Genomic DNA, 22470 nt, shown 5'->3' on the forward strand with positions numbered 1-22470 from the left:
TATTTTGATGAATAATCTCCTCAAATTTTACTAAAACAAGGAAGAAATTGCTAAGCCAGGGGTGAAACCCGAACCTTGGCAACTTATTCCAACTTTTACTCATCTCACCAAAGCCTCGACGGACTCCAATGACCTGAACTCACCAGTATGACTTAAGGAAAACGTGCTGAATGCCCAAGAATCGAGGCAGAAACGCGATCCCGAAAGTCGAAGAGTGACGACAAGTCTATTGTGAATAGTCGAATCGCTTTGGGTAGTCAATGTCTAGTAGCCACAGACAATCCATTACCTCAATTTTATGTGTTCCGATTCTGAGCCCGCAACTGCCTACTCTGATGCTTTGTCGATTTTTATGTGTTTTATGTGTATTTGCCTGTTTATGTGTTTAATTTTGATGTTCGCTCGATTTTTGCTATCACTTCGATCAACACACACGACTCGTATTGCTATCCTACCTCAAAACGCTAACAAGTCGTTGCAATTCTAGACGATACTATAATACGATATACGCTATACTATACTCGACATGCTATACGATTATACGAAACTACTCGATATGCTATACGAACGACACGCGAGCTTTGAATGATAGGTTTCTGTATTCTGACTACTTCTGTGCTTAAATGTATGTGTGCTTCTGTGTTTATGTGTCTCTGTGCTCTACGTGCCTATATGTTTCTGTGATTACGTGAATCTGTGGTTATGTGCCTACGTGTTTGTGTGATGCATGTTTCGGCGTGTTTCTAAGCTTTAAGTAAGTAGTAGACGTGTGAGGTGAGATTCAATTACGTTGTGTTGAGTCCTGTGACGATGCCTGTTGCAGACCATGTCGTCGTCTGGATCCCGACACCATCTGACCCGCCAAGAGAAGAGAGACAAGCGTCTCGCTACTCTCATCGCCAAGAGTGTGGCAAAAGCTGTAAGCGACGCATATGAAAACGCTAGCAAGTCGTCTGAAGAGTCGCGAACCAACGCTCCCAAAGATGCTAGCAAGACTGGTTTCAGCTTCAAACAGTTTAAAGCATGCGGGCCCAAGGAATTCACCGGAGAAGATGGCCCTACCGCCATGTTTCAAAGGTTCGATTCAGTTGAAGTCACTCTGCGCCAAAGCGGTTGTCCTGAGAATCTCCGCACCCTCAATGCCACAGGCGTCTTCCAGTCCCGAGCTCTAGACTGGTGGACGGCCGAACGAAACAAGCGCGGAAATGATGCAGCTTATGAGCTGACTTGGGAGGAGTTAAAGGCAATTATGATGGACGAATTTTGCCCTCCCCATGAACGCCAAAAGCTGGAGGACGAGTTTTGGAACATCAAGCAGGAGGATGGAGACAATGTTGCCTTAACTGCACGCTTTAAGCAGCTCAGCATCATCTATCCCGATCAGGTCAAGACTCCAGACATGGCCATCAAGAAGTATATTCGAGCTCTACCCGATTGTGTAGCCGACTTTGTTCACGCCGCCAAGACATCATCAATTGAGGAGACCTACTTGCTTGCCGCCGAGATCAATGACAAGCGAGTAAAATCTGGTTTCTGGGATAAGCCATCCAAGTCTCTGCACCAAGCCACCGCCACGTCAACCGTCGACACCACCACTGCTCAACCCTCCAAGTCGTCAAGAAGAAGGAAGAAGCACAACAACAACAACAACAACAACAGCTCCAGCAACAAGAACTGTGATGTGACAACAACTGTTGCCCCTCTGCAAGCCGTACCGGCTCAGCAGTAGTCTCACCACCAACAAGCTCCAGTGATCAATGCGTCGCCAGCTAAGCGCGCTTACACAGGCCCCCACCCGCTCTGCCCGACATGCTCATACCATCATCCGGTGGGAGTCACCTGTCGTTTCTGCGCCCACTGCAACCTCTACGGCCATCTCACTGCGAACTGTCGCTATGGTCCCCGTCAAGCCCCAGTTCAAGCCGCCGCTCATCAAGCTCTACTTCCAGCCCCTCAAGGCCAACCTGCAGCTCAAGCACCCGCGGTCAATGCTCGAGTCTGCTTTGCATGTGGTGACCCTAACCACTTTGCAAACATGTGCCCGAACCGAGTTGTGAAGCAAGAACCCCAGCAGCAGCAGCCTCAACAGCAACAGCAAGCAGCCCGTGCCAGAACCTTTAACATCAATGCCCGTCAAGCCCAGGTTGACAACAACGTGGTTAATGGTACGTTCCTTGTGAATGGTATTTATGCATCATGTTTGTTTGATACTGGAGCCGATAACTGCTTTGTGTCGTTTGAATTCGAGAAGCTCCTTAGTCGTAAGCGTTCTTATCTCCCCTCGTCTTTCAAAGTCGAAGTCGCTACTGGAAGAACTGTCGCCGTTAACTCTGTTCTTCGTGATTGAACTCTCGAGCTCAACAATCACCTCATTCCAATCGACCTTATTCCGATGCAACTCGGAAGTTTTGACGTCATAATAGGCATGGACTTTCTTCGCGAAAACCATGCTGAAGTTGTATGCTTCGAAAAGATGATTCGATTCTCGCTCGCGAATGGAGATTTATTGTGTGTGTATGGTGAGACAGCTTCGAAAGGTCTTAAACTTATGTCATGTGTCCAAGCTGGCAAGTATCTCCGCAAGGAATACAACGCCTTCTTGGCCAACATTGTAGTAGCGGAGAAGGAAAAGAAAAAGAAGGTTGAAGTCAACGACGTTCCAGTGGTTCGTGAATTTCCTCAGGTGTTCCCTGATGATCTTCCTGGACTACCGCCAAGTCGTAATATCGACTTCCGTATCGACCTCATTCCTGGAGCTAACCCTGTTGCCAAAGCCCATTACCGACTCGCGCCATCCGAAATGAGGGAACTCTCGAACCAACTCCAGGAGTTACTTGAAAAAGGCTTTATTCGCCCGAGCACCTCTCCTTGAGGCGCGCCAGTCCTTTTCGTCAAAAAGAAGGACGGGTCGTTCAGGATGTGCATCGACTATCGGGAATTGAATAAGCTGACCATCAAGAACCGTTACCCTCTGCCTCGAATCGATGACTTATTTGATCAGCTGCAAGGTGCCAAGTGTTTCTCGAAGATCGATTTACGTTCAGGCTATCATCAGTTGCGCATACAAGAAGAAGATGTACCTAAAACAGCCTTTCGCACACGTTACGGCCAGTATGAGTTCGTTGTTATGCCGTTTGGTCTAACCAACGCACCCGCGGTTTTTATGGATCTGATGAATCGCGTGTGTAAGCCTTATCTTGACCGTTTCGTCATTGTGTTCATCAACGATGTCCTGATTTATTCCAGATCGAAAGCCGAACACGCGCAACATCCACGTTTGGTCCTCGAGTTACTCCAGGGGAACCAACTCTATGCCAAATTCTCCAAGTGCGAATTCTAGTTGGAGGAGGTTCAGTTTCTGGGTCACATCGTGAATAGTCAGGGTATCCATGTCGATCCCGCGAAGATTGAAGCAGTTAAAAGCTGGATAACACCAAAGAACTCGTCTGAAGTCCGATCATTTCTCGGATTAGCGGGTTACTACCGACGGTTTATCGAAGGATTCTCTAAGATCGATGTGCTGCTTACCGCTCTTACCCGTAAAGACAGGTCTTTTGTTTGGGGAACTGAACAAGAGTCTGCTTTTCAAACCCTTAAGCGCAAGCTCTGCAATGCTCCCGTTCTCACGTTGCCGGACGGAAATGACGATTTCATTGTCCACTGTGATGCTTCTAACCTTGGTCTCGGTTGTGTCCTCATGCAACGAGACAAGGTTATAGCTTACGCATCTCGTCAACTCAAAATCCACGAGAAGAACTACACAACCCACGATCTCGAGCTAGGCGCAGTTGTTTTTGCATTGAAGATTTGGCGACACTTCCTGTATGGTACCAAGTGTACGATCTTCACCGATCACAGGAGTTTACAACACATCTTTAATCAGAAAGAACTCAACATGCGTCAACGCCGATGGGTAGAACTTCTTAACGATTACGACTGTGAGATTCGTTATCACCCAGGCAAGGCAAATGTTGTTGCCGACGCACTCAGCAGACGGAGTTATTTGCTTAGTATTCGCAATACCCAAGCCCAGCACAACCTCGAAGCTCTTATCCGCGAAGCTCAGCATGCTTGTTTTAACGAACGCACTTTGAAGAAGGAAAGAATCTATCACGATGGAGCTCAGCTTGTAAGCAAAGCAGATGGGATTTTCTATTATCTGGACCGAATCTGGATCCCTAAGCGGACTGAATTGCGAAAGATTATAATGAATGAAGCCCGCAAGTCCCGATATTCTATTCATCCCGGTGCCGATAAAATGTACCAGGACCTTCGTTACAAGTACTGGTGGCCGAGTATGAAACGGGATATCGCTCTCAATGTAGGAGGTTGCCTGACTTGTGCAAGAGTCAAGGCTGAACATCAACGACCTTCCGGCTTACTCGAACAACCTCCAATTCCTATATGGAAGTGGGAGAGTATAGCTATGGATTTCATAACCAAACTTCTGCCCACACCATCAGGTCACGACAGCATTTGGGTTATAGTAGATCGTCTAACCAAATCAGCCCATTTTCTGCCGATACGGGAAGACTACAAGGTAGAACGGCTAGCCCAAATCTACACCGACGAGATCATTTGTAATCATGGTACGCCTCGGGATATCATTTCAGACCGTGACGCTCGGTTTACTTCGCGACTGTGGGAAACGTTTCAAGCGGCCCTTGGTACGTCGCTTAATCTGAGTACTGCGTTCCATCCTCAAACTGACGGACAGACTGAAAGAACAATCCGTACTCTTGAAGACATGCTTCGCGCGTGTGTTATAGATTTCGGTGGTAGTTGGAACAAACACCTGCCGCTAGTCGAATTCTCGTACAACAACAGCTATCATGCCAGCATACAAATGGCACCATTGGAGGCCCTGTATGGAAAAAGATGTCGCTCGCCTATTGTGTGGCACGAGATCGGTCATTCACAATTAACCGGTCCCGAGATACTATAAGAAACGACTGACAAAATCCTCCAGATCCGCGACAACTTGGCAAAGGCCAGGGATAGACAGAAAAGTTACGCCGATAGAAGACGCAAGCCCCTTGAATTTGACGTTGGCGACTACGTACTCCTAAAGGTATCCCCTTGGAAGGGTGTAGTCAGATTCGGCAAGAAAGGGAAACTGGCGCCTCAATATGTTGGACCTTTTCAGATTCTGGAAAGGATCGGAAAAGTCGCCTACAAACTCGAACTACCGGAGGAACTCACTAACGTCCACCCGACTTTCCATGTGTCAAACCTCCGAAAATGCCTAGCTGATCATGACTTGATTGTACCTCTCGACGATCTTCAGGTCAACGAAACGCTACACTTCGTGGAAAAGCCTGTCGAAATCATGGATCACCAAACCAAGCAACTTAGGCGCTCTCGCATCCCTATCGTGAAAGTCCGATGGGAAGGCAAACGAGGCGCGGAGTTCACTTGGGAACTCGAAAGCGACATGAAGGCCAAGTACCCGCAGTTGTTCAAATAAAGATCTGAAGCGTCAAATTGGTAATTCACGGTGCTGTTCAGCTTCGAGCCTAATTTCGGGACGAAATTCCCTAAACAAGGGGAGGTTGTAACACCCCGTGTTTTCGAATGTCAAATTCAAAGTCAAAGTCCAAGTCAACTTTGACTTTCTTTGACTGTAGATAGTCTATTTTCAGTTTTATTTGTATTATGTGGAGTAAGTGTTGTAATCAGGAAGAATCGAAGTAATCGAATGTTTTATTAACGCAAACCGATTTACGACTGTGATTAGTAGGAAGTAACAATGCGATAAAGTTAACTAATCTATAATCAAACCGATCTAACTATCATCGAACTCGAATCTCGAATTATGTGAACCTTGGTTGTTGTATACGTGTGTGTGTGCCTTATGTGTTACATGTGCGTGTTTAATTCATGTTTGGTGTGTTACTCAATCGAATCAATCGAAACTCGAATCGAAACTCGAAACTCAAATCGAATACAATCGAAATCGAACTACGACGAATGGTAACGTAAGGATAGGGTGAATCATAGGAGATTGTATGTTAGATATAGTAGTTGGGACTGAAAGTAATTTGAATAGGAACTCTATCGTACTCGTATTGTCTTCAATCAAAATCGAAGTATCAGTAACCGTCGCAACGAACACTCGAAACAGGCTGTGGATCGATCAGGTTGTCAGCCGATCGAACAGCCCAGCCGATCGGACGGACTGTCCGATCGAGCAGGCTGTCCGATCGAGAAGCCCGGCCGATCGGCCAGCCCTTTCCTCTTTTGGAGCCTATAAATAGGGCTGTCATTGTCACTCTTTACCACTTTTGGAAAGTTCTGACCGACCAGCTCGTACTCCTCCTTTTTCCTCTGATTTCTTCCGATTTCGGTAAGTTTCCAACCTAAATCTTGTACTTTCTTAATCAAAACATGCTCCTACACCTTTCTATCTTTCAAATCTTGATTTCTAACCATGAAATCATCAGGATCTGAGCATTCAAGGATGATGTCATCATGGTGTTCTTCAAGAACACCATGTTTTGGCCTCAGTCCACCCTGAATAGCTCGGATCTAACCGATTTCCAAATGAACAAGTCAAGAACTATCAGAGATCTGAACATTTACATGATGTAAAGGATTGAAAGGAGGATTTCCAACTTTCTTTCAACTCTTTTACACTCAATGCCTTCAAACCGGTAGAAACGGAGCTTGAGCCAACTCACCGATCATTCCAATGGTTGAGTGGTTCAAGAGTCGGGTTCTATCTACGAGGTTCATCGACTACGGGTTAAACGTTAAACTGACGATCCGAACCGTTCACCAGCCGGACTTGGGTGATTCCTGTCCGAGCAGGAGAAACAAGTAAGAACGAAAGTGTCATAGTTCAACTCGTTGTCAAACTAACTCAACATAACGCCTATTAAGCGGAACAGCCAAGTGTTAGACGAAAAGGCCAATCAGGTCAGGATGCTGACCGAACGGTTAGGCTGTTCGAAAGAACAACCCAACCGATCGGACATGCCAGCCGATCGACCAGGCCAGCCGATCGGCTAGCACGTGGCCCCACACCTTGACAAATTCATGAGGTATGGTATTGAACGAAGTAATGACCGATGAACAACTTAATCGATGGGTAAACATTACTCTTCGGATCATGAGATACTATGCTTCAACACTTAATAGATTTTCAACTCGTTCTACGCATTGGGGTGCCAACCGATCGAACATGCTATCAGAACGAACAGGCTGTTCGATCGGATATGCTGCTCGATCGAGTGACAACCTGATGAGGACTACTACCGAAGTTCCTGACCGATCGGATAAGCCGACCGATCGAACAGACCGTTCGATCGATCGACCTGAAAGGTAAGAACACTTCAGTGTTCTCAAATGCTACAACGAAAACTTCAAAAGTTCAAACCATCATACACAAACACATCAAAGGAAGAAACAATCCACTCGAACAGTCCAACCGATCGAGCCTACCGACCGATCGGGCGGGCTATCCGAACGGATTGTCCAGCCGAACGAACAACCCACCCGATCGAACCTGCCGTTCGATCGACTAGGCTGTTCGACCAGTTTACACTTGTTTCCATTCTATGTGTATTCATCATTATGCTATCGAACTGTTCAGGCTAACCCTACTCTCAAGCGCTCCCTTCAATCCATCAACTAATCGCTGTGAGTATACTCGATCCCTTTTTGCTTTTAGCACTTTTGGGTGTTACATACGTTACTTATCAAAATCACTATCGAACACACTACTCAATTATTGGAACGCTAACCGATTCGCATGTATTACTTGACTAAATGAATGCTTGTTGATTGTGTTTACACGTGGAATGTTGTCTGCCTGCCTTAACGACGTAGTACTATAGTTTGGACTCAGCACCCGTTCACACGGGGGTTGTTAAGGACAATTACTTGCATGGATTACGGTGGTAATCATGTATTGCGAACCGTCTCGGACGGTCAACCCGCAGTCATTGGTATCGATAGGTCCATGTCGATAATTAACATGCTTCGTTTTCCTCTGTGTACGTGCTGGTTATGCGTAAACTATTCGAACTCTATATGTTATATCAAACTTGTATGCTCACCTTTACATTTATGTATTGACTGTATTTTAACGTATGTGACAGGTGTTTAAGATGTTTGCTTGCTAGGAAAGCGAGGCTAGAATAAAGCTCTAGAGGCCCCCAACAAATTGTTGTCTGTCAGGAAAGAGTAACTAGAGCATAGTTGTCTGTAGATCTTGTCAGGCTGGGTCTTTAGGAGCATTTGAACAATATTTATGTTTTGTATTAAATTAAATCTGAGTTGTCGGAACAAGATTACTTGTTTGGATGTTATCTGTATTAATGTATTTGTTTATTCGGGATACGGTATGGGACGTATCTTTAACTGGATTGTATAGATAGTTGTTATGGAAACTTCTGGACAATCTGTTTCGCTCAGTGCCATGCCCCGATGATTCCGCCATCGGTTGGGGTGTGACACCAGCCACCACCATTAACCTGCCGACCACCAGCTACCACCACCACTACCCTTTCCCTTCGAGGTTACCGGAACTACTGCCAAACGAGCACCATCGCTGCCAGATCACCGCCAAACACTATCTTCTTTCTCTTCCCTAGCTGCTCTCTTTCTTCTCTATCACCCACCACCACCTATCACCACCGTCAACCACCACCCCACCCACCACATCGCCGACAGATATAAACACCCGCTCACTCCAAACCATTACCACCATCAACCCCCACCCCCACATATTCAACATCGCCGACAGATCTGAACACACCAGCAGATCTGAACACACCCACTCACTCCACACCGCCTACAAGCCATCACCACCATCAACCACCACCCACCTATTCTGCACCACCGATCAATCTGAGCACCAGCATATCTGAACACTCCGCTATTATCTCTATGACTTTTTGTCCCCCACAATCATAATCACACCCTTAACTGAAGCCCTAACAACCATAATCGTGATTTAGGAATCACAAATCCCAAATCTCCCAGTTAAATGCCTAAAAACTTAATGTTTGGAGATAGATGTATTGTGTGTGTGAGAGAGATCGAGAGAGAGTAGATTGTGTGTGTGGGTGGTAATGGCCGCGATGGTGGTAAGGTTGTTGATGGTGAGACTGATGGTGGTGATGTCTGGTTATGGAGGAGAGAGAGCACATGTAGAGAGAGAAAAAAGATAGGAAAGAGTGTATGTATATGTATTTAAAAAGGGAGTAGTTGTAAAGGGTCAAGATAGGACGAAATTACCCGAGGGGCACGTGACTATGTTTTAATGTTAAAAATGGATGTTGTTTGGGGCGGGGAGTTTAATAGAGAGTTATATAGATTAGGGAGGAAACTGATACTTTTAAAAAAATTGATACAAAACCATTAAAACGACCAAACCAACGGGAACAAAACGGAAGTTTCCTCTAAAATCAAAGAGTAGTTGTCATTTTGGTCCCTGAGGTTTGGTCACTTTTCCCACTTTAGTCCAAATTTGAAACCTTTTGCATCTGGGTCCCGATGGTTTCACTTTTAATGCCATTTTGGTCAAAAAATGAAATCAGCTCATATTTCTCAAATTAATTCCTGCTATTTTGTCCTTTTCCTCAGGGGCAAAATAGTCATTATAATTATATTAAAACACAATATTTATCAAAATATAAAATTAAAAAAGACCCTTTGACATTATAAAAGCACAGAAATATCTCCGTCTTCCCGAAAACCTCAAACCCTAATCTCTCATCTTCTCCAAAACATGATCCACTTGCTGCATAGCAACATCCATGGCCACTATCAATAACCTAAAAGTACAGTTGAGCAACCATAGAGCCTCAGAATCCTGAATTCCGAAACCAAACAGTTTCCAGTCCAATAACAAAATGCATAACAAAATATCTTCAGATCAAACAAATGAAAAACTCAGTTCAATTTCAAATCAATTCAATAATAAATTACAAACCATTTGAGAAAAAAACTAGTTCAATCAACAAAACAAAACAAAACCATAGCCTTGTGAAATTGGCCATTGCGTTGTTCAACGAAGATAAATATGGTGGTGTTGGAGGCGGACGTAGAGGAGAGACGCCTACCATCCTCCTTTGCCTTTTTCGCTGGAGCAGAATGGTTGGACGACCTTGACCATGTACATCGTCATCCTGTTTCTCTGTGTAACCCTATATCTGTTTGTCTGACTGAATGAAAACCAAAAGATGAAGCCACCACCACCGCCAATCTCCGGTCAATTTTTTAGAGATAGTTCAACCACCGCCACCACCACCTCCAATCTCCGGTCAAATTTTTTAAATCTTTCCTATCTATTCAACCACCACCACCATCACAAACAACCGATTAACATACCTATTCGAAGTTGATAGAGAGAGACATAGGGGTGTTCCTGTGAGAGAGAGAGAGAGAGAGAGAGAGAGAGAGAGAGAAGGGTGTTTAGAGGGAGATAGTGTAGAGTTTATATATTATATAAATTTTCTATATAATGACCATTTTGCCCATGAGAAAAAGGACAAAATAGCAGGAATTAATTTGAGAAATATGAGCTGATTTTATTTTTGGACCAAAATGACAATAAAAGTGAAACCACAGAGAGCCAAATACAAAATGTTTCAAATTTAGACTAAAATGGTAAAAGTGATCAAACCTCAGGGACCAAAACGTAAGTTTGCTCTCTAAAATCAAATTTAAAAGGATTACTCAAAATCTCGGGGATTCGTGTATAGTATAGCAGTCGAGTGGGAGCTAGGGTTTTAAGCTCTGTACACTCGACCTTTTCCCCCATTGCGCTACATTCAAATTCCTCAAATATAAACAACGACTCCTGTACGTCATCGTATCTCTTTCGTAATCGGAACCTTCATGCACGTGTAACAGTGATTATACATTTGTGCAGTCGAATGGCGGAACTGATTCTAGAGGCAAAAGATGCAGGTGACTGGATTTACAGAGGAGAAGGAGCTGCAAATCTCATTCTCTCCTATACTGGATCATCTTCTTCTTTTGTACGCTCTAAATATCTTCTACTATCTTATTCATCAAGTTCCTTTAATTACTTATTTCAATCTTCATATTGTTATAAAGTTGTATTGTATGACTCTGGTGGAGGAGGAGGAGATTATTACCATGGATAGAAGTTTGTGGACACGTTTTTTGTTTGCTAGAGTTGCACCTCCCGAAGGATGGTCGATAGTAAGGTCAAAGACTTTTAGGGTAGGATAGAGGTTTATCTTAGGGGTTTAGATCTCCAATACTTTAGGTGGACTTTGCCTGTAAGGTTTGCCTACATCCCGCCGACAAACAATTGTTTTGCTATTTGTGGGATATACTGGGTATGGTTGTTATTGTTGATAGGAGTCTAGGATAAGGGAGGGGAAACTGAGATGGTTTGGGCATGTTAGGAGGGTGACTTGTGATGGCCATAGTTATAACTCAGTGTGGAGGGGAGAAATAGAGGTTACTGAAACGAAACTGGGAGGAGCAGATTAGGCGGGGTTTGATAGACTTGCACTTCTCTGAGGACATGGTTGGTGATAGGAATTCGTGGACACCGTAGTTGTCAATAGCAAGTGTAGCGATTGCTATAGGGCGCTACGTAGCGTATAGGTCTAGGCTCGCTATTAGGGTTGTAGTTTTATTATATTTTTGTTTTTTAAATATAAATAGCAATTAAATATAGCTATGAAATAGCTGAATTTTAGGTTTTTGTTAAATATACATGTATAATAGAATATATACCAGGGTATTTTGATATAATATACATATAAATTTTTTTCTAGTGTATCACTATTTATAAAATAGCCGCCCGCTATTCATCGCTATTCGCTCTGTAGCATATAGGTACCTTATCGCTATTTGTCGCTATTCGCAATTAACAACCATGGTGGAGACGTAGGATTAAGGTTAAGGACTTTTAGGAGGATGGTACGAATATGTATTAGTGTTACGAGCTTAGCTTTTCAGTTTATTTTGCTGGTCTTTGCATGTTATTGCTTGAATGTGTGTAGAATAGTGGAAACCTTCACTGTGGAGGGAAGGAGGAGTAGAGGCAGACCCAAATTGACTTGGAATGAGTGAGTTTGGCAAGATATGCTAGAGTTGCACCTCTCTAAGGACATTGTACATGATAGGAGTTCGTGGAGGCGTAGGGTTTAGGTTAATGATGTCTAGGTTAGGGTACTTTTGAGTCTTGTTATTAGGGTGCAGATTTTTTTTTATTTTTTATTTTTTTCTACACTTGGGTCATTGCTTGTGACTGTCTTCCTGATTTTATGTCTATATGTTGTTCCATGAGGTCATATAGGTCTCTATTCTTCTATGTTGCTCTTTCATTACTTCATGCCTTATTTGGTACCTGTTTATTTTTATATTTATAGTGTATTTGTTGTGGAGTCGGGGGTCTCTTTGGAAGCAGCCTCTCTATCCATAGGGGTAAGGTTTGCCTACATCTCACCCTCCCTAGACCCTACCAATAGCATCGCTATTGGTGGGATTTACTGGGTACGGTTATTGTTTGCTTAACTGTGTGTCTATACTCTATACGATGTGTTATCTAGCCTTATTATACGTTTTCGCTAATATCTTGTTACGTCTATTGTGTAGATCTTTTGAGTAGCTATATATGTTTTTATTTGACTTTTATGTCTGAATATGTTTTCTATGTACGAGCTTAGCTTTATTCCCTGGGACAGTAATAAAGCTTGCTCACCAATAGCCTGGCTATGGGTGGGATTGTACTGGGCATGGTTTTTGTTTTTTTAATAACAGTTTAGGAAGATACATTCAACTATGTATGGTTCTTATCTTGTAAACTGAACAATTGCAATTAAATCTAATTAATCCATGCAGGTTGGAAAAGTGTTAAGGGTACAAAAAGTTAAGAAAAATGGTATCAGCTGTGAGGAACTTTCTTCAGTTTTATCTGTACATGAGTGCCTCCTATGGAAAGAAGATTGTGACCTCTTATCGGCTCCAACAAGGGAAATTGCAGAACATGTTTACGTGCAGCATGTAATGCGTCCATTGTTAGGTTCCGATCATGTTGATGCTGGGGTATGTTTCTACATTATCACTAAATCGAACAATTGCAGTTAAATCTGTTACTGTTGCTATTGTTGACTTTAATGTTTGTTGTGCAAGTTTGTTTTGTTGCTACCGCAACATGAATTTTAGGTCAAGATTCTTGACATTAAGTTTAACGAATTTGGCAGGTTCGTGTTCTTGTATCAAGGGACTTCCTTGAAGCCTTGGGGAAGAATATTCTTTCTCAGCGTCCTTCATGGAGAGTTAATGACGCAGATGTCAATACGCAGTGTGATTACGCGCTACTTATATCTGATCATTCAGTTTTTCCTCAGGGTAATTACTAGAACACTGTTTCTTTGTTTTATTTTGTCTACGTGCACGGAAAATTTAAAGATTTATATAATAACTACTATTTTCCCTTTGCATGGCAGCTCTTCATGATGGGGAGCTTTCTATATCTGTAGAGATAAAGGTATGTGCTTTATTCCCTATGTTATTCTTTTTCATTCCGTTTTGTGTTCATTGGTGCACCTTCAAATATGTCATTCTTGAGAATATTGTTACATACATACGTATAGGAAATGATACCATTCAACATACACAGAATTAATGGACCAAAATTTCTAGAGCATGTTTCCATTGCGGCCACATGTTAAAAATCTTATATCTTTAACATAATCAGGGTACAAAAAGGCTACAGCTTTGAACGATTCAAAGTTATAATTTTGTATTGCATGGATTTTCTTTTCGTGTAAATTAAAGGCTGGAAAAGATCAAGCCATGATCATTTTCAAGCATATGTAATGTATCTTAAAAGTTTTTTTTATGAACGAGTGTCAAAGAAAACGGAAGTGCATATACCAAAATCTGGCACATGAGATGATGAGCAATGTTGCTTTTGCTTTACTTTGTGGGTTTGACGTACTTTATAAAAAAAGGTACTAAGGGTATATTTGGTCAACATCTTGTTGACCCTAAAGGGAACTTGGCAATGCCATTTTCGTCCCTGAGGTTTGGCCACTTTTGCGACTTTCGTACAAAGGTTAGTTTTCCACATCTGGATCCAAAAGGTTTGAAATCTTGCCATTTTCATCCAACTTGTTAACTCCATCCATTTTTTTCCATTAAATGAGGGGCATTTCTGTCTTTTTAGACATTTTTACTAAAATAAAAACACTATAAGAAATAACGATCCACCTCTGTTGACTTTCCCCACCCAAACCCTTTAATCATCACAAAAAAATGTCTAAAAAGACGAAAATATCCCTGATTAACATTAAAAAATGGATGGAGTTAACGAGTTGGATGAAAATGGCAAGATTTCAAACCATTTGGATCCAGATGCAGAAAAACCAACCTTTGGACAAAAGTCGCAAAAGTGGCCAAACCTCAGGGACAAAAGTGGCATTTTACTCAAAAAAGAATTATAATGTTTCTTTTGGACTTTTGGTATATTATCTTACTTTGTTGTTTTTTCTTGAAAGCAGCCTAAGTGTGGATTTCTTCCATGTTCACGATATATTCCAGAAGAACATGCAATCAAAAGGAGTATGACCCGTTTCAAGCTACACCAGAGCCTCAAATTGCAACGAAAGAAGGTTTTCTTTAATATCCTGTATTATTTTATCTTTAAATAAGGCTTCTTCCCTTATTTGTGGCTTTTACCTCAGATACCACAGTTAAGTCAATACGACCCGTTAGACATGTTCTCCGGATCCAAGGAAAGAATATTAAAATCAATTAAAGACCTCTTCTCTACCCCCCAAAACAATTTCCGCGTGTTTTTGAACGGTTCGCTTGTGTTTGGGAGCTTAGGTGGTGGGAAATACATAACTAACGTTCACCATGATAAAGCTTTTGAAGACGAACTGAAGTCCGTTATCGAAGCTGACGATGGCACACGTACAACTTGCTTTTTGGAACTTGTTTCCGAGGCCGTTTCTAGATCAGGATTGTTAAATCGGCTTCTTGAAGTTCAAAAACTTGATGTTTTCGACATAGAAGGGGCGATACATGCGTATTATGATGTCGTTTCTCAGCCGTGTGTGATTTGTAAAAAGTTAGGTGAAGATAAGTTATCAGGTAGATACAGTTCTGTGCACTCGTTACCGTTGGATGGAAGTTTGAAGATTGTGAGAGAGTATTTGATTTCTGCGACTGCGAAAGATTTGAGTCTCATGATTAGTTTTCGAACAAGGGAAAAGGGGGATCCGAAATCTCCGTATAACGTTATTTATCATGAATCTACTGGCCAAAGGTTTGATTATAAGGTAAGCAGTGTTATATTTTATTTAGAGTAAAATGCCATTTTTCGTCCCTTTGGTTTGGTCAGTTTTGCGACTTTCGTCCAAAGGTTTGTTTCTCCGCATCTGGATCCAAAAGGTTTGAAATCTTGCCATTTTTATCCGGCACATTAACTCCATCCATTTTTCTCCGTTAAGGCTGGAGTATTTTCGTCTTTTTTGTTAACTTAAAAGGCAATTCGGTCTTTTTCACTTTATGTACAAGCATTTAGCATAATGTACAAGTATTCAAAAAAGACAAAATACCCCTAAGTTAACAAAAAAGACAAAAGTACTCCTGCCTTAATAGAGAAAAATGGATGGAGTTAACGAGCCGGATGAAAATGGTAAGATTTCAAACCTTTTGGATCCAGATGCGGAAAAACAAACCTTCGGACGAAAGTCGCAAAACTGGCCAAACCTCACGGACGAAATTGGCATTTTACTCTTTTATTTAAAAAAGACTTCAGTAAATTGTACCTAATGTTGAGTTATGTTCACTTTTCTTCAGGTATCTTTTATTGACCTTGATATGAAACCTTTGGAAAAGATGATATATTATTACGAGCTAGACCAAAAAATACTCCGTTGCTATACAAAGATGATGGAAATGATAAAGCCGCCTGAAAACTCTGTAAAACATGAAGAAAAAACTTCATATCAAGAGAAGTCCATTGTTGAAGATGGTAACTTCCAAAATCTTTCATACTATTGTTCGTTTGTCAGATACATCACATTTCTGTAATTTTTTTAAGCATAACTTTGTTATTAAAGTTGCATAAGGATTCATAAAGGCTAATATTCTGAAATGCATTTGGTATCTTTTGCTATAGTTAATGGAGCATAAGAGGAGACATGGACCAAAGGGACTGAACGGAAGCTCTCAACACTACACGGGAGTGTGATGCATCGGCTACTTGGTGTGCCAACACAAGGTTTTTATTCGTACTTCTTGATGTTGAATTTAACTCAAGTAGCCCATGGTAGTATTTTTCAAGATCGTTTATATCAGGAAGGAGACATGATCAAGACACACGTGGAAATTGCTGCATAACATGCGTTGTCATCGTCATCACGTAGTGACTGATTATGCTTAAAGAAATATTGGGCTGGTTTAAAAAGCGGCAACACTTATAAAAGGTATTTCTTTATCCATTTTTCTGTGTGTGTGTGGGTTAATTTATTGGGGAAGTAGAAACAGGCTAGAGATGGCAGTTTCGACCTCTTTACTCATCGATGGGTTGATTTATGTTATATTTTTATCTCTTAACAGGTCAAATGAAAAAAAAAAAAACTATGAGCAGAGTAAGCAAAGGTACCTATTTCCTCGAATTTTGATTTGCTAAAGGAGTTGCTACTAAGTATTAACGGGGCCAGATTTTCAACGCAAAGAAAGCAAATCGTTAGTGCTATTTTGTGTATGACATGTTGGAGACTGTGGCAGTGCTGGAACGACAAAGTTTTCAAAGGCGTCGTCACTAGCTCATCCCTCAAAATGGTGGAAGAAATAAAGGAGGCTTCATACGATTGGCTGCAGCACAGAACAAAGTTCAATTTTCTGTTGTAATCCTATTGTTTTGCTGGATGTGTTGATTGTCACTGCTGGATGCTGGTCCTCCTTAGTTCCTTGCTAGAGTGGTCAGTTTTTTTGTATTGGTAATAAAGTTTGTTTCGTTTGACTGTTTAAAAAAACCCTTGGCTAAAAGGGAAACGGGTCTAAAATCACCAAAACTGATTTGGTCAATCCCAACCGGCCGCCCAACCATTTTGCCACCTGTGAACCTGGAATGGCCAAAGAGGATATATTTTGAACTGTGCTTGCATTTTGCACAGGAAATTGACTCTTCCAACTGAAGATTCTAGCAAGTTGTCCTGAGTCTATTTTGACATGTTTGACATTTCACCAAGTTTAAAAGTGATGATGTGTACTCAAATTTCTCAATGCATATTCTGAGTTACCAATTCTTTTGAGAGGAAAAGTTTAGGTGGTTGTCCTGTACACTAAAACCTAGTACGTATATGTTTTTTTAAACCTACTTAATGTATGTACTTTTTTTTGAATAATTTGTGTTGGGATGAATTGGTGATCCTAAGCACAACACGTATATTTATTTGTATCAGATACATTAACCCTAATCGGATACACTTAAAAGTGTGTAACCCGAACATGATCCATGTTATCTAAATCATGATTCAATCAGTTTAGCATTTTGTAAAAGGGTTGTAACTTGTAATCAAGTTACAAATGTGTTAAACGATTGGCAATGGTATTAGAGCTTAGGTAGCCAACTAGACATGCTTGATTAAACAAGTTATGAACTTGAACATAATTAAACAGATTAGAAATAGCAACTTAGGTAGACATGTTTGATTGAACGGGTTTATAGAGAACTAAACAGATCAGAAATAGCAACTTAAAAACTTGTTTATTTTAATGCCAGCCCTACTTTTTGCTTCTTTTTTTTTCCATATCTAAACTTTGCTTAGAAACCAATAAAACCATATCCGTTCTCCTAAATGCAGTCGCGCCCATTCAATGCAGTCGACTAAAACACCATAGCTATAAACCATCACTTTTTGAACTCAAATGTGCTATAAATCAGAACAAAGACATATATATAACAATAACTTAAAAATTAAACTTTGCATGCAACAAATACCAATAGTGAAAGTATGAAACAAACAAAGATAACACCAAATAAGTTTCATAATACTTAACAACAAATTTCATTTTGCTGAGGTGGCGTTCCACATAGTCGCTTAGGTGGCATTTCACATGATCTCACCCCTCTTTATTTTCATAACCTCCCTCACTCGCTCACCGGATATATGTGGTTGCTTTGGCGGCCGCCCCCTCTTCCTTTTCTCAACATCAATCACCTGATTTTTGCCTGAAGGCTGTGGCTGCCTTGCTGCCCATTCTTGCTTGGGAATTTTTACTAGTAATAACTTCCCTTCACTTCTGATAAACTTGATCACGCATTCGTCGCCTTCAGATAAATCATTTTCCAGCCGGAAACCACTCCATCCGGTCGTCAAATAGTACCTATTCTTGCCAAGTGTTTTTTCCATCTTCAAACCCAAATGCCATTCTTTTCCAGCAAGATTCTTCATTACCATGGTTCCTTCACCATCTATCCCCGCCAACTCAGCAAACTTCACCGGAAACCGCTAACATACACCCATGTTAAATTCATAAAATCAGTTAACTGTAACCAAGTTTTTTTATTTTTTAACATGTAATAAAAATTTAACTTTGTTGAAAGTTGCAAATATATATAATCTTCATAAATCTTATGTACCAAAACTTTTGTGTGGGTTTTAGTGATAATCGGCGTAAAGTAAGGATCATCATCGTCTTCCTTCTCACCATTCACTTGATCGTTTTCGTCATCTTCAGTAACAACATATTCAACTCCACCAGTACCATCATGATCCCCTTTTGGTGGCAGAATTTTTTCACTTCCACTTGGCCTATAGATTGTCATTTCAAATGTGGATTGATCAAGGGGCCGAAAGCAAAGAAAATCCCCAAAACCCAACTGGATATCTTGAACCACATTGTTCCATCCATCGGTGAAACAATAATCATCACCGATTTTCTTGATCTTCAATCTCCATGAATACCCTCCGTTTACAAAAAGGATTACCGGGCCTTTTGGGATTTTGTTCTCCAAATGCTTGCTGACATAAGCAGATGGTAATCGCTGCAAAATTATGTAACAGTATTCTTGTGAATGAATATGTTGTGATGAGAGATTATCGAATCAATTCATAGGTTTTTTATGTTTGAATGATCGAATAGTAACGTGTCAAGAGAAAACGATTATATAAAACCAAATACAGGAGTTTGTGATATGGGATACACATTGTTTTACACACTTTACAGACCTGTATACACACACGCTAACTAACTGTAAATATAACTACCAACTTCCATAACCGCAGCCGTCATCTATAACTACCGTTTGACACATAATTACTACCTATTAAGGGGATGTTTGGTGTTGCGTTTTCAAAATAGATTATGCGTTTTCAAAACTGCGTTTTGAAAAAGCATGTAGGTACATGCTTCTCCAAAACTGCGTTTTGGAGGCAGATAATCACTGTTTCATCCAAACACTTTTTTAGATTATTTATGTTTTACAAACGCAATAATCAAATAATCACTTCAAAAACGTAATCCCAAACACCCTCTAAATACAATGCACATACTAACTTAATATTACATATTAAGTTACTAGTGTTTAATAGAAATTACAGGCTAACTAGAAGTATCATGTGAAGAAGATGAGTACTTACCAGGTGACTGGCGGACGGGTCAAGCAAGATCACGAAGAATGAAGCAGCCATTTGAAGGGATGGATACTTTAGAATTTACACACCTATAATCAACTTATTAACATGATCAAAATTCAGAATTTAAACACCAATAATCAACTTATTCACATAATCAAAATTCATATAACTCAATTTCATCAACATATACTCTTTTAAGTAAGTTCATACACAGCTTACACTCTGTCTCTATATGTGAGAGAGAGAAAGAATAAGGTTTATGTGTGTAAGAGGTATCCTTCAAACATCTGAAAGCCCCAATTTCAAAAGACAAAATCCTGCAGCCAGTGGCGGATCAAAGAACTTTTTTCACTGGGTTCCTTTTGGTAGATTCTCACTAATTCTCACTATTTTTCTCCAAATCATACAAGGTTCTTACTAATTTTTTCTATTTTTTTCAAACCGAACACACAAAAGTGGCCTAGATCCGCCCCTGCTTGCAGCAAGAAGTATAATTATAAACATGTTATGTGAGACACCCACCAGAATATACATGACAAGAATTCATTTTTAAGTTTATTTTGCAAAACCCTCAAAAAAAAAAAAAAAATCCCCAGATCATACAATTCAATCATCAACCAATATTCACGAGTGTGTTCCTAACATTAAACAAAAAAAACAAATCTCTAATATACCTGTTAGCAGCAGGAACGAGGAGGATGACTGACGAGACGACAGCGGGAGGAGGAGGAGGGGTGGCCGGTGGGAGGGGTGGTTGGCGACATAGGAGGAGGAGGGGAGAAGGAACTAGGGCAGTGTTTGTTGCATCTGGGAAGAAGGAGAGGTATGAACCATTGATGAACAAAACCATAGGAAGCATGCAGCTGGAATTTCCTATATTTGACATGCACAACATTTGGTTGTGCAGAAACCCAAAACTGCTACTTCTTTAAATTTACTGTTATACCCTCTTCTTTTTTCTCTATTTACTTGCAAACCTACACTCTTTTTTTTTGCATTAGGGGTTGTACAAAACAGTTTTAGATATTGGATGCATGTTGTTTGTACGTACTGGTAGATACAAAAACTGATGCACTTTCTATTTTTAGCAAAATGTACCTACTGATCATATTAATTGATGAGTTAATTTTGGTTTTTTTTGTATGAGGTTTGCTTGTATTAATGACTTGAGTAGTTGAGTTTAAAGTCTAAAATCTTAACATTATAGTATGTCCAAACGTTTCAAATGTTTAACCTTAATTCGCACCCTTTTTGCAAACTCTCTTAAAAGGTTTTATTCTTGTATCCAAACACGCGGGCAGAACCTAGTGTTCGGCTAAGCAATAAGCATTACCCTAATCTTGGACCGGCATGTGGATGCCAAGGTCACGGGTGTGCCAAGAATGACAAGAACCAATTATAAACAACAGAAGTCCAATTTTATATAATAAATTTGATTATTCACGAGCATAACTTTGATTGGGGGACCACAAGGCTAAGCCTTTTGAAACACTTCTACATGTGAAGTCTTGGGTTCAAGTTTTACAAGGAGCAAGTAATTCGTCGTTCAAGAAAAAACTTTGATTGGGAGTGTTTAGTGTCACACGCGCTCGTAGTGGAAGCGCGAGGTGTGATCGGGTCTCATTGCATTTGATAAAGTAAACATACTATATGATAAAAACAAACAACGATGTCATTGCCATAAATGGAATCAAATCACGACACAAAGTTAAGTGTATTGTTTACAATTTCCCAAATGTATAAGTTTCACAAAATGTATTTCATCAAAATGTAGTTTTCATAAAACATGGTTTTGGTCACTATATCTCTGCAAAGAGGCGACATACAGAGGGAAAATCCTCCAAAAGGTGGCATCCTTCTTGGTTTCCCGATCCTTGTGTCCACGCTTGTACTTACTTTCCTTTCCTGAGATACATGCAAGTTAAAAAGCCAACAAAAATTGATGAATTCATGTGTTTTTGTTTAGTATTAAATGAATCTTTAAAACATTTAAAAATACTTGTATTGAAAACCCGGTATGTAAAGCGTCTATGAAATTTGTTGACCATTAATGTTTTGCAAGGACAATAATATGTGTGCCCACATAGGAAGTAACCAAACCTAGACGATGTATGTCGATTCTCCTCGACTTGGGACACAAAAGCACTCCAACGGGGCTCACGGACCTGGAGTGGAGCTCGCCAAAACTCAATAGATCTACGACTTTCGTTCCTCGGCCTACATGTGTGATTAATGGCTACTTGTGTATTCTACCTTTGCGACATGATCTATGGTTATTTCATTCCCTAACTTATCATACCATTTGTAACATGTATCTCCCCCTAGTTTTGAAAACATAAAAACGTATTTGAAAGAGGAGACATGAACTCACAACTTGCGTTCCATGCTAAGATGCTAGCAATCTCAGGTGGTTCCTCGTTTGTGTTCCGTCCTACAAGTGTCCTAATTCGTTAAGGCACTTAGGTCCATAGTTTGAACATGTACAAGTCTTTCATCTTGAATCTTTGTTAGGACTTGTCTTTGTTTTGTTTGTTTGAAACCCTTGTTTATTTAAACACGTTGGTAGTTTGATTATCCGTTAAGTTGTTAATATATATATTTCATATAATATTTGTGTACTAGTGTCATTTATGAATGGGCCTTGCCCTTGTATGTCTTCGTGTCTCGCATGATTGTTTTGTACATTGTTCATGTAATGTCCGGGGCCTAGCCCCTAGTATGTGTTTGTGTCTCACACAATAGTGTTATTGTCACGATCCATATATATTTATCCCAATATACTTTCGTGCATTGAATGAATTCTTGTTCCGTGTATATATATATATATATATATAATAGTTATATTGTTAAAATTGATATTTTTAACATCGTGTTGGTA

General features: G+C 40.5%; 2 protein-coding genes across 5 annotated transcripts; one reads left to right on the forward strand and one right to left on the reverse strand.

The window, feature by feature from the left end:
- The first annotated feature begins 10696 nt into the window (after positions 1-10696).
- On the forward strand, positions 10697-17354 carry LOC110941452 (inositol-pentakisphosphate 2-kinase). Of its 3 annotated transcripts, none has more exons than XM_022183089.2 (11): positions 10697-10991; positions 12835-13038; positions 13197-13344; positions 13443-13483; positions 14499-14609; positions 14682-15281; positions 15805-15979; positions 16127-16228; positions 16306-16433; positions 16567-16931; positions 17127-17354. In XM_022183089.2, exons 1-8 carry the CDS (start codon positions 10887-10889, stop codon positions 16138-16140), a joined length of 1398 nt encoding a protein of 465 aa, XP_022038781.1. In that variant the 5' UTR covers positions 10697-10886; the 3' UTR covers positions 16141-16228; positions 16306-16433; positions 16567-16931; positions 17127-17354. The 3 variants fall into 3 exon arrangements, with proteins under 3 accessions (XP_022038781.1, XP_022038779.1, XP_022038780.1); XM_022183088.2 differs by having other exon boundaries at positions 10716-10812; positions 10883-10991; positions 16567-17354; XM_022183087.2 differs by having other exon boundaries at positions 16567-17354.
- A 590-nt stretch (positions 17355-17944) lies between these two features.
- LOC110939232 (B3 domain-containing protein REM9) lies at positions 17945-20428 on the reverse strand. Of its 2 annotated transcripts, none has more exons than XM_022180983.2 (4): positions 20267-20428; positions 19596-19678; positions 18596-19000; positions 17945-18464 (listed from the first exon to the last, which is right to left on the reverse strand). In XM_022180983.2, exons 2-4 carry the CDS (start codon positions 19644-19646, stop codon positions 18066-18068), a joined length of 855 nt encoding a protein of 284 aa, XP_022036675.1. In that variant the 5' UTR covers positions 19647-19678; positions 20267-20428; the 3' UTR covers positions 17945-18065. The 2 variants fall into 2 exon arrangements, with proteins under 2 accessions (XP_022036675.1, XP_035846651.1); XM_035990758.1 differs by having other exon boundaries at positions 19596-19688.
- Positions 20429-22470: the final 2042 nt, after the last annotated feature.

The sequence above is a fragment of the Helianthus annuus genome, chromosome 5 (assembly GCF_002127325.2).
Source record: "Helianthus annuus cultivar XRQ/B chromosome 5, HanXRQr2.0-SUNRISE, whole genome shotgun sequence".
NCBI lineage: Eukaryota > Viridiplantae > Streptophyta > Magnoliopsida > Asterales > Asteraceae > Helianthus > Helianthus annuus.